At 45.3% G+C, this 13491-nt stretch overlaps 1 protein-coding gene across 2 annotated transcripts in view; it reads left to right on the top strand.

The window, feature by feature from the left end:
• Positions 1-13491, top strand: part of PLEKHA7 (pleckstrin homology domain containing A7) — a 209812-nt gene that overhangs the window by 144176 nt on the left and 52145 nt on the right. For both annotated transcript variants that reach the window (XM_065882149.1, XM_065882148.1), the window contains exons 8-9: positions 836-936; positions 4874-5049. In XM_065882149.1, the coding sequence (XP_065738221.1) occupies positions 836-936; positions 4874-5049 (277 nt within the window). The remainder of the gene's footprint in view (positions 1-835; positions 937-4873; positions 5050-13491) is intronic.

The raw sequence follows: 13491 nt of genomic DNA, 5'->3' as shown, positions 1-13491 counted from the left end.
CAAGAAGCCAATTCCATCTTGGAGAACTTGGGCAGGCTCCTCAGAAGAATTAGGGCTCGAGTTGGGCTTTTTAGGATGGGTTGAGTTTTGCCCACGTGTAGGGGGAAGATGGGCATTTAGGCAGAAGAAACAACTTGATTAAAGTTCTAGAAGCAGAAGAAAGTGGAATGACAGACCTGCAAAGCCAGAGTGAGTCTTGCATGGAGCACACACTAGGAGATCAGGCTCAGGAGGTGGGTAAGAGCCCAAATGCAAAAGGGCTGTGACACTAGACAGAGGAAGTTGGGCTTCATTCTGTATCCAGTGGGCAGTCAGCAAGTGCCTTTGGGTGGGAGAGCAGTGGGACCAATTCTATCATTAGGAAGTTACCCCTGGTAACGAAGACGGTTTGGGGGAGGAAGAGAATAGACATAAAAGGTAGGATATTTCACACCTGCTCTAACATTGCCTATGAGGTGTGTACCACCCAGAATTCCCTTCCCCATCCTTTACAAAAGTTTAAACATCACCTTCTGAAGCCTTCTCCACTTCCCCAGGCTGTGTGCCACTCCTGTCTGTGTGTTCCCGCAGCACTTGGTATGCCTCTGTGTTTCAGGAGTTAGCAGGTCGAGCTGAGCGTGTTTACATGCCTGTCCCCCTCCTCGGGGAGAGGGCCCTGTCTGATTCACCTGTGTAGTTCCAGCACTAGCACAAAGGTCCCCAGAGCACCTGAATGGGCGATCCGTGATTGCTGTCATCCTGGGAGAGATAAGGAGCCTTGAACTAGGGCAGTGGGATGGACCAGCCCAAGGAAGGTGCCACAGAAGGTTATTCTGATTTGTATTTCCGTTCAAAGACAGCCGAGAAGAAGTGGTCCTTGGGAGCATCCCTCTGCCCAGCTACGTCATCTCAACAGTGGCCCCCGAGGATCGCATAAGTCGCAAGTATTCCTTTAAGGTACTGCCCACCCCCACTCCTCCAGTGCAGCAGTTCCATCCTAAGAAATGTTGTGTTCCCCAAAATGGCTTCACAAAAGCAGTTGTTTCTGTTGGGGGTTGGGGAAGAAGTTAAGAGGTTGAGCGTTTCAGACTCATGTTAACAAAGTTATAAATTCTTTAAACAAGAATAATGTCACATCACAGTACTTTCATTTGTATCTTAGCTTTTGAGTCCCCCAGTCTTGCTTAAGTTTTTAGACCCCTCTTTTCCTGTCGCTATTTCTGTGACAAGTATCAGCACGGCCCTTCTCATGCTTTCTTACCACTGTCACTGTCCCCAGTGACTCCAGAGTTGCTGTGGGTTGAAGATTCTGGATCCTCCTTCACTTCATGTTGCGTGATATGGTATTGCCTTATTTCTGTAAAACCTTTTGTGACTGAGAGCTACTTTTATCCATGTTACCTCATTTGGTGCTTGTGGGGAGCCTGTGAGGTCAGGATCATTAGCTTCATTTTATAGAGTAGGAACACGAGGATCAGAGAGCTGAAAGAACTTGCCCACAGTCCCAAAGTTGGAAGATGATGGAGGCAGGTCTCCACCCTGAACTCTGTCCCCTTTCAGTTGCATTACAGGGAGGGAGGACAATTTCTTTCTCTTCTTCTCTGCTTTTCTTCCATGTCTTACTCTGGCCACCCATATACACATTGCAGGAGGTGGGAGGTGGTTTCAGTTAATGTTTATTGTTATCATTTTAGGAATACTGTTCTATTAAATTGTTCAGAGCCTCTCTTGCTTATTGTTGGCTCTGAAAACATTTTGTTCGATGGGTGTCACACTGGTCTTTTGCAGCCTGAAAGCCTTCCTCAGAAAAACCTTCCTTTCTAGGGTTTAGTGTTGCTACTGGGCAAACAATTGGGATAGCGCTGTTGCATGTGAATGTGGGGGGGGGGGGGCGACAGCATTTGGGATATCCTCAGAGTAACTGATTATAATAACTATATATAGTTCATCTTAACACTTTGTTGGGAGGTGTGAAAATACATTCTAGGAAAACATCTTTTACGTGTCATACATTCTTTTTTTTTTTAATAGGCTTCACCAAGAGTGTTCCCTAAATATTTTTTCTGGGAGACAGAAGGCATGCATGTTTGGGGGGATGATTGGGGTCTTCAGGGTCTGAGAAGGGAGAAAAGCTATTGCAGACAGAATGGGTGATGTTCAGGTGGTTCTCCAGACAGGGCTGTGGTTTCCTGAGTGTGAAAGGCTTCCCTTCCCTTTGGGTTGCAGTGTCATTCTTTTAGGAACCTGAGGATGGGCCCTGGGACAGTTCAGGATCCATGTTCTTGGGCACACTGAGGAGTGTGCAGTATTTTCTGTCCTGGGCCTTATGCTTGCCTCTGATGTCAATTCTTCTCAGTTTGCAGAGCTGAAATTCTCTGACTGTTGCTAGGGTACCTTGCCTGAGATTGTTCAGAGTATCTGTAGTGGTACATAGGCAGAGCCTAAAGGGCTATGTGGTCCTCTCTTGTCTGTCTTCTCCAACTGTACCCTCAGCCAGGCAGCTCCTAGGCATTGTCAGGGAGCCAGGGTGCTAGATGCACCCTGAGGCTCCGCTAGGTCTGCAGGACGAGCCAAGCAGGGCTCTCGGTGGCCTTTAGGAGCCATCGTTCCCCCCCACCCCCACCCCCTTGAGCTTTAATCACAGCCTGGAATGCCCTGAAGCGTTCCCCAACTCTTACTTACTTGTCCTTTAGGTGTCTGCTCAGGGGCCACCTCCTCCAGGAAGCCTTCCTTAAGTCCTCGGGTTAGGTACTTTTCTTCTGAACATCCACAGGTCTGGTATCACTGCACTATAAATGGTTGATTACGCATTCAGAGCTTTCTACAGGAAAACTAACCATCAGCTAGTTCTGCCAGGGTAGATGGGGCTAGTCCCATTCTGCAAACAGATAACATGGAGCAGTCATTTGTAGTAGGAGTTGTGGTGAATGACACTCCTTATACTTCCCAAGTTAAGGTCGGTTCAGGCTTACTTCTGTTTCATGTTTAGTCCTCTGTAAGTCAGTGATTGTTCACTGAATCACCTTAGCTTACTCAAGTAAATGCCTGCCCCAGAACCCGCTGTGGAACCCTTAGCTGCAGGCCGAGTTTGCCTGGACTCCCTTGGCACTGGGCTGGCTGGATTCAGATATGTGAATGTCACAAGCAGGCCCGTGTTTAATATCATTTTTGGACCTGGATGTTAGGCATGTGAGTGGAGAAGTGAATGCTGACAGTTCATCTGAGAGGTTTTATCCATGACCATTGGTGATTTTAGAAACATGTCATTTTCCAGATTCTGCTTAGTTCTCTCATTTTGCTTTCTCTTACTGGTCCTTGCATGGCGTCTGTCTGTCATTCTGGATCCAGATTATCAGACTAGTGATCTGTATCAGACTCATTTCTGGATAGAGCCTGAGAGCACTGAACAGAGAAGCTTGGACTCAGAGTCAGACATTCCTAGGTGTGAATCCTGCCTCCAACTTTTCATTCATTCAAAAAATATTTATTGGGCTTCCCTGGTGGCGCAGTGGTTGAGAGTCTGCCTGCTGATGCAGGGGAGACGGGTTCGTGCCCCGGTCCGGGAAGATCCCACAGGCCGCGGAGCGGCTGGGCCCGTGAGCCATGGCTGCTGAGCCTGCGCGTCCGGAGCCTGTGCTCCGCAACGGGAGAGGCCACAGCAGTGAGAGGCCCACGTACTGCAAAAAAAATAAATATATTAATATATATAATAATATATAATATATATCTATATTTTATTATATATTTTTATTATATATTTATATTTAATATATATAATAATATATAATATATATATAGTATTTTAAATATATATTTATTTATTTATTGGGCACCTACTGTGTACCAGGCACTGTTCCTGGGGATATAGTAGTGAACAAGATAGAGTCCCTGCTCTCATCGAGTTTCTATTCTACAGGGAAGAGACAGATGATAAACAAGCATGTAAAATAAAGAATACCAGGTAATAGGTGCTGTGAAGAATTGTGATCAAGCGTGGAAATCTAGGATAGTTACTTAACTTCTCAGAGCTTCACTTAGCACATCTGTAAAAGAGATTCTGTTCCTTCCTTATAAGGCTGTTAGGATTAAAATGAGATTAAAGTCATGGAAGTACCTAAGAGACACATAGTAGGCACTCTGTAAATCTTCCTATTTCCACATCCTTTTCCTATGTGGATTTGGTGAGTTTTTTCCTTGCCAATTTAAAGGATGTTGCTTATCAGAGCACAAGAGGGAAAACCTCTTGTTCGTAGTCCATTGCAGTTGCTTTTCCCAGTACCTGTGGAACATGTGAAAGCACCTTGATGCTTCTTGACGTATAGTAGGTGTGCCAGGGTCTTCAGTCAAGTGTTAGACTGCTCAGCTGAACTTCGTGTTGCCTCTTTGGTGAGACAAAAGAGCAGCTTCCTTGATGGGCGTACATCATGTTTCATGCCCAAGCAGGAAGCAGAGTGAATATCTGCACCGAGCTGCCTGCTGTTGAGCAGCTGATTTTTGAATCAATTCCAGTCAGCAGGTGCTTCAGAAGAACCAAAACAGGGACTCCCGAGAGTCTGCTTCTATGGAATGAGGGGTTTTTAAAAAATCTCTTTCTCAAATAAACCTTGAATTGACTGTGTGCCCCTCCCTAAGTGGGAGTAAGATAAGTAGGAAACAGGTACAGCTGCGGGGCTTTTGCTGCAGGGAATGGACACAGCTGTTCCTAGGCCTGACTTCACCAAGGAAAGGGAATCCAGCCTGTGACGTTTTTTCCAGGTGTGGAAATAAGCTGGGTGGTGCATGAGCTTTTAGTCTGGAAGAAGGGAGAACCTGGCCGGGGCGTTTCTGGTTTTTGCTTCTGGAAGTGAGACGCGCACTAACCTCTCTGACCTGGGTTTCCGTCTTCTCCCTCCAGGCCGTGCACATGGGGATGCGAGCACTCATCTATAATAGCTCCACCAGGGGCTCTCAGGCCGAGCAGTCAGGCATGAGGACCTACTACTTCAGTGCCGACACCCAGGAGGACATGAACGCTTGGGTCAGGGCCATGAACCAGGCTGCACAGGTGCTATCTCGATCGTCACTGAAGAGGTCAGTCCCCATGGAGGGTCCCTGCCAGAGCACTTCCTACACAGGTGGGGGAACCCAAATAAGAACTCTTGGATGCCCAGAATTCCACCGTTCACTCACTCTTATTAAGCGTTGCCCTCTCTTTGGAGTCCTTTTAAATGGTGACTTCGTCCAGGAGGAGACTGTTTACAGGGCCAGCACATGCTGCAGGCAGAGCTGGAAGGTCCCCTAGGAATTATCTAGTCCACTGTCCTCATTAAACAGAGAAACAGGAAGGGCTGGGAGGGTGAAATGACTGCCTGGGATACACAGCCTTGGTACCTGGTTGTATGTTTCTCAGTCTTTCTTCTCTTGTGTGTGGTGGAAGGGAAAACCTTGGAGCTAAGATTGGGGAGGAGGGAGCAGACAGACAAGAAAGATCTTGCAAACTGGAAACATGCCACCGACGGCCCACCTTGTTGTTGGGAGCTGACTTGGGAGCTGTCTTCCAGCTGCCTCTTCCCTCGAGTGGGCCAACCAGGGTACCATCAGGGATCTTGAAGTTCCTGAGTCTGTTGACTGTGGGTGATTCCCTGTGAGAAAGCAGAGGAGAAACATGAGTGGAGTCATGGGCTTGGAGAAGGTGGGGTAGTCCTGGAAAGTCAGGGTGCCTTTAGCCAGTCCTCATCTGACATGAGCCCCGTTCTTCACTCTCTGGACACCTTGCTCTGCTTAGAGGCCTCTTTGACAAAGGTCTGTTAGTGAGGCCTCAAAACAAGACTAGTGTTCTCCAGCAACCTAAAGACAAGATTCTTCAGTAACTGCAAATGGGTTTCACATGGATGTTTTTATATTGTCCACCTTTTCCAACTCATGTGTATGCGATTTTTGGTGTTAGTGGTACTTCCTAGCTTCATGGTATCTTTCCTGAGACGATCAGACCTTTGATATAGATAGTGACCTCCCTCAAGAGGCCAGGTTGGGGTCAGGCTCTATTCTTGGAGCTTCCTAGCAACTCAGTCGAGCATTTGTCATGCTGGGTTTGTTTCTTTTTTCTGTCTATTTTTCAGTATCCTAGGCTTCAGGTGGGAATCATCTTTGTATATTCTGCACACCTGACATATAGTAAGCTCTCAAGTGTCTGTTGAGTAAGTGAGAGATAGGAAGAATGAATGAATACGTTGAACAGAACCAGGACCAAAAGACTGTCCTGGAGGTTTCCCCATGGGCCCTGAATCAGTAACTCTTAACTACAGGTATTCAGTCAGGTTTGCCTCTGCTTCTTAGCATTGTCATCCAGCCTGAATTTTTCTGTTGTGTCCATAATGATGATATGAAAGCCTGTGCCATTAACCTGCAGGTACTCTGTTCAGAGTGACATTGGCATTTCCACCTTCATCCTAGGAGAAGGAAACTGGGAAGGTTTGACACAACTTACTCCTAGTGTACATGCTCACTGTTTCCTAGTTTTTGTTGTTCATTCTTTTTTTTTAATTTATTTATTTATACATACATACGTACATACATACAATAAGTGAAGACATTCCCTGGCGGTCCAGTGGTTAAGACTCCACACTGCCAATGCAGGGGCCGCAGGTTTGATCCCTGGTCAGGGAACTAAGATCCCACATGCCACGTGGCACAGCCTAAAGAAAAAAAAAATCAGCACAATAAAGGCAAGAAAAATGAACAATTAAAAAAAATTCAGAAAGCAAAGAGAAATATCCTTGGTCACCTTCCCAGGGTTACCTCTGTTACCAAGTTAACAGGGATCCTTTTAAACTATTTTCTATTCATATATGTGCTTATATAAATATAGAGGGGGTTTTTGTGCTTTTTTTTTAATAGCATGAATGATATTGATCTTGAAAATCATTCTGTATCAGTGTACGTGGGCTACCGTTATATGATACTTCATAAGGTAGAGGTACCATAATGTATTTAAGCATGTGCCATATCTTGGATAGTTTATTTTTTGTCCTCTTTTACTGTTGTAGGTAGTTGTGTAATGAAAAACTTTCTACAAGCCTCTGCGTGTGTGAGGCTTTCAGATTGCTAGGTCAATATACAATGCATTTTTAATTTTAATCAATACCACCAAACTGCCCTTTAAAGAAAGCTGTATATTCCACTAGTGAGAGCGCTCATTTCCCCACATCTTTGCCAACAGTTGATATTATCAATCTTTTTCATTTTTGCTGAGCTGCTGTGTAGATAAATGGTATCTGGTTATTTGAATGTGTATTTTCATGATGGTAGGGACCTTTTATATTTATTGACCACTTGTATTTCCTCTGCACTGAATTGCTGGTACCTATTCTCTGCCCATTTTTCTACCGAGTTGCTTGCTTTTCCTCGGTGCTTCCTTTCCTACATGTGCTGATATCTGCCCAGTTAGGAATGCAGTTTAGCCTATTGCAGAGGTTGGTTATAGGCTCTCCAGTCTTATTATTTAGTCTGTAATATTCTGGCATTTTCCCTGTTCTCTTGGATTCCTCAGAGATCACCTGAGAGGTTTCTTGAGCCCATCTCCGAGTGCCCTTAGGGCCCTGGCGTGCTAACAGCTGGGCCTTTTCCATCTTCCTCCCCACCTTGGTCTTTCAGTCTCTCTTAACCAAGGTTGTTCTCTCATTCATGATGAAGTTCATTCATCTTGATGAAGATAAGGAACTAAATCCAGAAGTTGAAGAATTCAACTTTATTTGTGCTGTGGTCATCTTCCCAAGCAGAGATACCTATGTCTCATATTTTTTGTAAAGTTCTCCCCTTCTTTATTTTAATTCTTAGAAAATATTGTTTTATTTTACTTTGCTTTAAATAAACAAACCTCAGTCCTTCTAGACTTTACCATTTCTGTAGTCATGCATGTAGGCCCATTCCACTGGATTTGTATTTTATCTCTGCTTGATGCATTTCCTGTGTCCTTTTATAACGTGAGCCCTGAGAGCTCCCTGTGTTTTTACATTGGTTTCTTTCTACCAGCAACATTAAATGGGTTCATTCTTGTGTCCCAGGTTTGCTCGGTTCTTCGTGCCTGACGAGGGCACTTGGTCAGCGATAACTTGAGAATGAGATCAGGCTTAATAGGAAAAAGTGCTGTGATTGATAAGTGATGTCTGCCTTGAACCATTCAGGATGAACTTGCTAGCTGAGATTAGTATTTTTTGTTGTTGTTGTTTTTTTACTTTTTCCTACCTGAAGATTTTGTAATTAACTATCAGATTTTGGTTTTAGAGGGGTTCCTTCCCTTCTCCACTGGGCTGCCTTCCAGATCTCAGGCCATTTGTATTGTCCCTAGCTTTTTCCTGAACTTTTAAATGTGTTCTTACTATGCTCTTAATAAACTCTTAAAATCCCATAATCATCTTTGCCCAAGGTTTTTTCCCCATTTGAAAAAAAACAAACTTGTTATACCTTCTGACACAGATGAAAAGCAGAATAACATTTCCTCTTAATTTTCTGAGAGATGAAATTATCAGCCAAGGAAATTCAGACTTATTAAATGTTCTGTTTTACCAGAATAAGATGGTCAGACATTTGGTTAGTTAGAAGTATTCATCATGCAGGACTACATCTTGCCTCTCCTCCACTTTGGTGATCTGCTTTGCAAAACCTCCATCTCTGTTACGTGGGTGGCCCCAACCATAGCTTTTTGTTCTCTCCCTCCTTGTTTCTCACCCAAAAGCTTCTATCCTTATTCATACAGGCAAATGCTTTCTTTATGAATGTGGTGCATTAGGACTTCTGACTGCAGGTAGAAGAAAATGCAAATTTACCTTAAAAGGGGAGGAATTTATTGATTCATGTCAATGAAAAGTTCAGGATAGCTTCTAGCTTTAGAAACAGTTGGGTTCAAGGCTCAGACAGTATCATTTCAAGTAATTCTCTCAGGCTCTGCCTGCCTGGGCTGGATTCATTCTTAAACTCCATGTGGAGGTCCCTGGCATATCTGGGACCTGGTGGCTAGGTAGCTGCAGTAGCCCCAGACTTGTGTTGTCCAAGTTAAGTTCAGCAGGAAAGAGCCAGAGTCTTATCCAGAGGTCTTATTCTGATTAGACAGGCTTAGGTCACATTGATTCCCAAAATCACATACTGTGGCTAGGGAATGCATGTACTGATTGGCACAGACCTGGGATACATACTTCACTTCTGAGAACTAGACCATGGGGACTGAGAGCCAGGTAGGGGTGGATTCCCAAGTAATGCTAGGGTTATGGGCAGAGGAAGGAGAAATGACTTGATGGGATGTGGTAAACGAGATGTAAGCAACCAATATCCAGGCCACTTCCTACTGTATCAATTTCTTTTGCCTTAAGTACTAACTCCTCCCAGAGTTTAGTCTCTGAAGTTGGGTAGACCGGGGTTTAAATCCCAGCTTTACTACTTTCTAGCTGTGTCACTTGTGCAATTTAGGTATGCTTTTTCAACCTCAGTTTTTCTAAGTTATCGGATTTTTGCAAAGATTAAATTAAATGAGTGTATAAAGTGCTTACTTCGCACATTGCCTAAGACATAGTTGATACTCCATCTCAGATGTGCTAGCTTCCATAGGGTTTGGTTTAACAATGTCATTGGGTCTTTTTCCTTTGCACCCTTCCAGTTTCATCGTTAATCCTCTGGATTACATTGAAGATGAATCTCCTGTGAGCAAATCATACTCTCTCCCTTGCCAGGATGTGCCCATCCCCTAGCAGTGTGAGTTGTGGCTCAGCGATCCAGGCTCCCTACAGCGCTGTCCCTCAGCCTGCCCCTCGCCGCTCTCCTCCTCCAGCCCCTTCCTATGTCCTCTAACCACAGAGGGTGCTGAGCACCGTTGCTGCACCTCCTCCCTTTGTCCTCTTGTTTCCTACACAGGCTCAAGGGTCTCTTGATAGACAAGTATTCTTGAGACCCCAGCCCTATGCTGTAAGGAGCACCAAGCACTGCTGCCAGAGCCTGCCCTCTACCTCTTTCTGTCCATAATTTCTTCTCCCCTGTTTCCATGTTCTTCCACTTACCAGACTTTGGATTCTGGTTTTTGATTCTCTACAGCCTCCTTGACATTTGTCTTCTGAGTTCCCCGCTGTTGAACTGGTTATTCTTCTCTTGTCTAAGGATGTCTTGTTCTTTCCAGTAAGCTAAAGCACTAAGCAAGGAGGTCAGCATGTCGTTACAGTTCACAAAACTGACAAGCAGTTCAGATAGGAGGGCCTATCGGAAGACAACTTATCTCTTTTTATCAGTTTCCAAACCTCTCTGGTCTGTGGTGTAACTATAGTCCTGTCTTGGGACTGAAGGAACTTATAGCCTAGTCACCTTTGGCATAAAATCCAATCTCCTTATTAGGGCTTTTGATCCCTGCCTGAGTCTGGTCCCTGCAGGTGCCTTTGGCTCACGTTATGCTATTCCTTAGCCTCTCAGCCCCAACCATACTCAAATTATTGAATTGGGTGCGTTTGTCTGTACTTTTGTCCACTTAGTCTTTAACTCTACAGTTATTTATTGAGGGCATATTGTGCGTCAGACACTGTTAAGTATACTGAGAAATGCAGCAGTCTTCAATAGAGAGGCGAAGTCCCGTGCATTCTTGGGTGGGTGAGGGGGAGAGAGACCGTATACAGGCAAACAAATCAGCAAGATGATTTTCTATCATGATCTGTGCATGAAGGCAGTAAAATGGAGTGATGAGATGGGGAGGGACTAAGGGGCAGGGAGCAGCCACTTTTGTTTGGGTGGTCAGGGGAGGCCTCCATATGGGGAATGTGTGGAGGTGAGGCCTGATTGATGCAAGAAAGTTGCATATGTAAAACTTCGAAGAAGAGTGTTCTGGGCAGAAGGTATGGCACTTACAAATGCCCTGAGGCAGGAATGAGCTTGGTTTATTCAAGGAACGGAAAGCTAGGGAGTTGTGGCCAATCAAAGCGAGCTGGGGGGAGAAGAGACTGTGATGAGCTCTGGCAGGTAGATGGAGGTCCATACCGTGAGGCCCAGGATCCCTCTGGGCCTTGCTCGTCTGCTCCCCTGGCCCTCACCCTTATTAGGACGATTCAGCACAGCCTTCAGGTCCTAGCCTATGCATATTTCTTCCTTCTTTGACCCTCAGTGTGTCAGATGCCTCTGCTTATAGCACTCTTTCGTTCCTTATGCATAGAACTTTCATGTTAGAGTTATGTTGGCCTGCTTTCTCACTGTCACCCTGCTAGACTGTACGCTCCTTGAAAATGAGAATAGTCCTGGCACATAGTAAGCATTCAGTTAATGGATGGGTGTGTAGGTGTTTGGCTGGCTGGGTTCGTGGGTGGTTGGATGGATGAACAAAACTTCTACCTGTAAGATGTTCAGATAAGGACTTGTGGTGTCTGAGAGCAGTCTGAGCACTGCTGTGGGATTGATTGTGGGGACTCAGCCTGCTCAGAAGTGGCCCACACGTTTCTGGCTATCTGCACTCTTCTCAGAGCATGGAATCTTTGGCCTTCCAAACTCTGATCACTTTGGTTAAAGTGTGGCAGGACAACGCCTGAGGTTGGACAAGCCCCTTGGACCCTTGACAGAAGTAATTTATAGACATGTTTTCAGCCCAGGTGCGGGGCTTTGGAGTTGGATCAGATGGAATTTTGTCACTGGTTGCATGATTCAGAGCAAGTTGCTTAAGCTCTCTGAGTTTCACGTTCATTACCTATAATGAAACAATAATATCTCTAGCTTTGTGCAATGATAAGAAGAGGTAATATATTTGAAGTGCTTATAGCTTAACTTACTTTTGCAGTTAGTATGTGCTCACCACAGTCCCTATCTTTCAGTAGAGACAATGTATTGTAAGTAATCTGGTGCTCACGTGACTGCCCTCAGCCTCTCTGGGCTTGACAGTACTGACCTTGCAAGATTGTTGTAGGGATTAGAGATGGACTGTGTCAGGTTCCTGGCACACAGTAGGACGCAGCATATAATAACCAAGCATTGGCCACAGAAAAGGAATGACCCAGACTGTAACTGCCGTAGAGAGATGGGAAGTGAGTGAGCATGGTGCGTGCCAGAACTCCAGACTGGCCCAGGTTGGGCTGTGACAGTTGAGCGTTACTTACGCAGCTAGAAGGAAGAGGGAAGGATTCTCCGGGCAGGAATGAGCAAAGTGAGGAGACCTGGCAGCCATTATATATCTTTCCTTTCTTCTTCGTCTGGTTTGTCAGGTCCTTAAAACCCCGCAGGGGACTTTGCCGATAGCCACTCTGCTGAGGCAAGTGATGGCCTCAGGTGGGAGTCTGGTGTTTCATTTATCCTTCAGTCTCACTCTTCTCTGGGGGAGGACAGGCCCTCTTCTTGTTTATTTAGAGCAGAGCGTGAAAGGCAGCAAGTTATCTTCCCGCATCCCAGGGGAACTGCCCTATTTAACTCTGGGGAAAAGTAGAAACCGATTCCTGTCTCCATTTCTCTCCAGCCATTTCCTTCCTCAAATCTAGGAACTAATTCAACTGAGCAAGCCTGCCTTCATGCTTCCTAGAGACTTTGGGCCCATCCTCTTCAGCCTTTTATACAAGTCTATGGACTGTGCTCAGGGTGGGTTCTAGCTTTTGAGCCCACTGTCCTCCTGAGCCTTAGGGTCAGTGCTCAGGAACTTCTGCCCTTCACCTGGCTCAGACCAAACTCTCTAAGGATTATCAGTGGCCTGACCCTTGTTCTTGGGCTATTAGTTTGGTCATTTAGGTATGGTGAGTAGGGAGGGATCCTCCAGTGGGATTGCAACAGGAAGGCTGTGTCTGCCAACAGGACCAAGGTCCAGCCAAGCTCCTACAGGCTGTCGTTCCTTTTCTCACCCAAGTCTTTGAATGAGATTTCAGGGGTGTGTGTGTTTAACATTAAGATAGAAGTAAATATTGTGCCTTATTTCCTGGTGAGATAAAGGGTTTGGAGGCAGAATAAAATAATATTCAGTGTACAACTGCTTGGTATGATCTGTTTACTTCCAAGTTCTTGTGAAGGACAGGAAAAAGATAGAAGTATCCTCAGTCTGAGATAGGTGCTCTTCCCACTTGCAGGGGAAAACAAGGATTTTCTCTAAGCAGACATAAAGCATTGCTGTGATGTGCTGAAGATGGGGTGGCCCAGTCCCTGCTAATGATGGGCTCAGCCCCTTGTATCAGTTAGGGATTGCATTTGGTTGCCAGTAATAGAACAACCCAACTTAGGGTGGCGTAATCAAATTGAGTTTTAGTTTTCTCACTAGCAGGGATCTAGAGTCAGTTAATTTGGGCTAATGTAGTAGCTCCATGATGCTATCAGGGACCCAGGCTCTTTCTCACTTTCTACCCAGACTTTGGCAGGTGGCTTTCATCCTCATTTTTGTCACCTTGCAATCCAGCATAGAGTCTAAATTCCAGGCAGGATGAAGGGAAGGGTTAGCTAAGAGACCTAAGCATTCCTTCTTTTAAAGGCTTTCCTGGAAACCCATCCAGCAATTTCTGTGCACATCTTATTGGCCAGATTTATGTTACACCGTCAGCTCCAAGG

Source organism: Phocoena phocoena, chromosome 8 (assembly GCF_963924675.1).
Source record: "Phocoena phocoena chromosome 8, mPhoPho1.1, whole genome shotgun sequence".
NCBI lineage: Eukaryota > Metazoa > Chordata > Mammalia > Artiodactyla > Phocoenidae > Phocoena > Phocoena phocoena.
The sequence above is the reverse complement of the archived record's forward strand: the minus strand, read 5'-3'. Positions and strand labels throughout refer to the sequence as shown.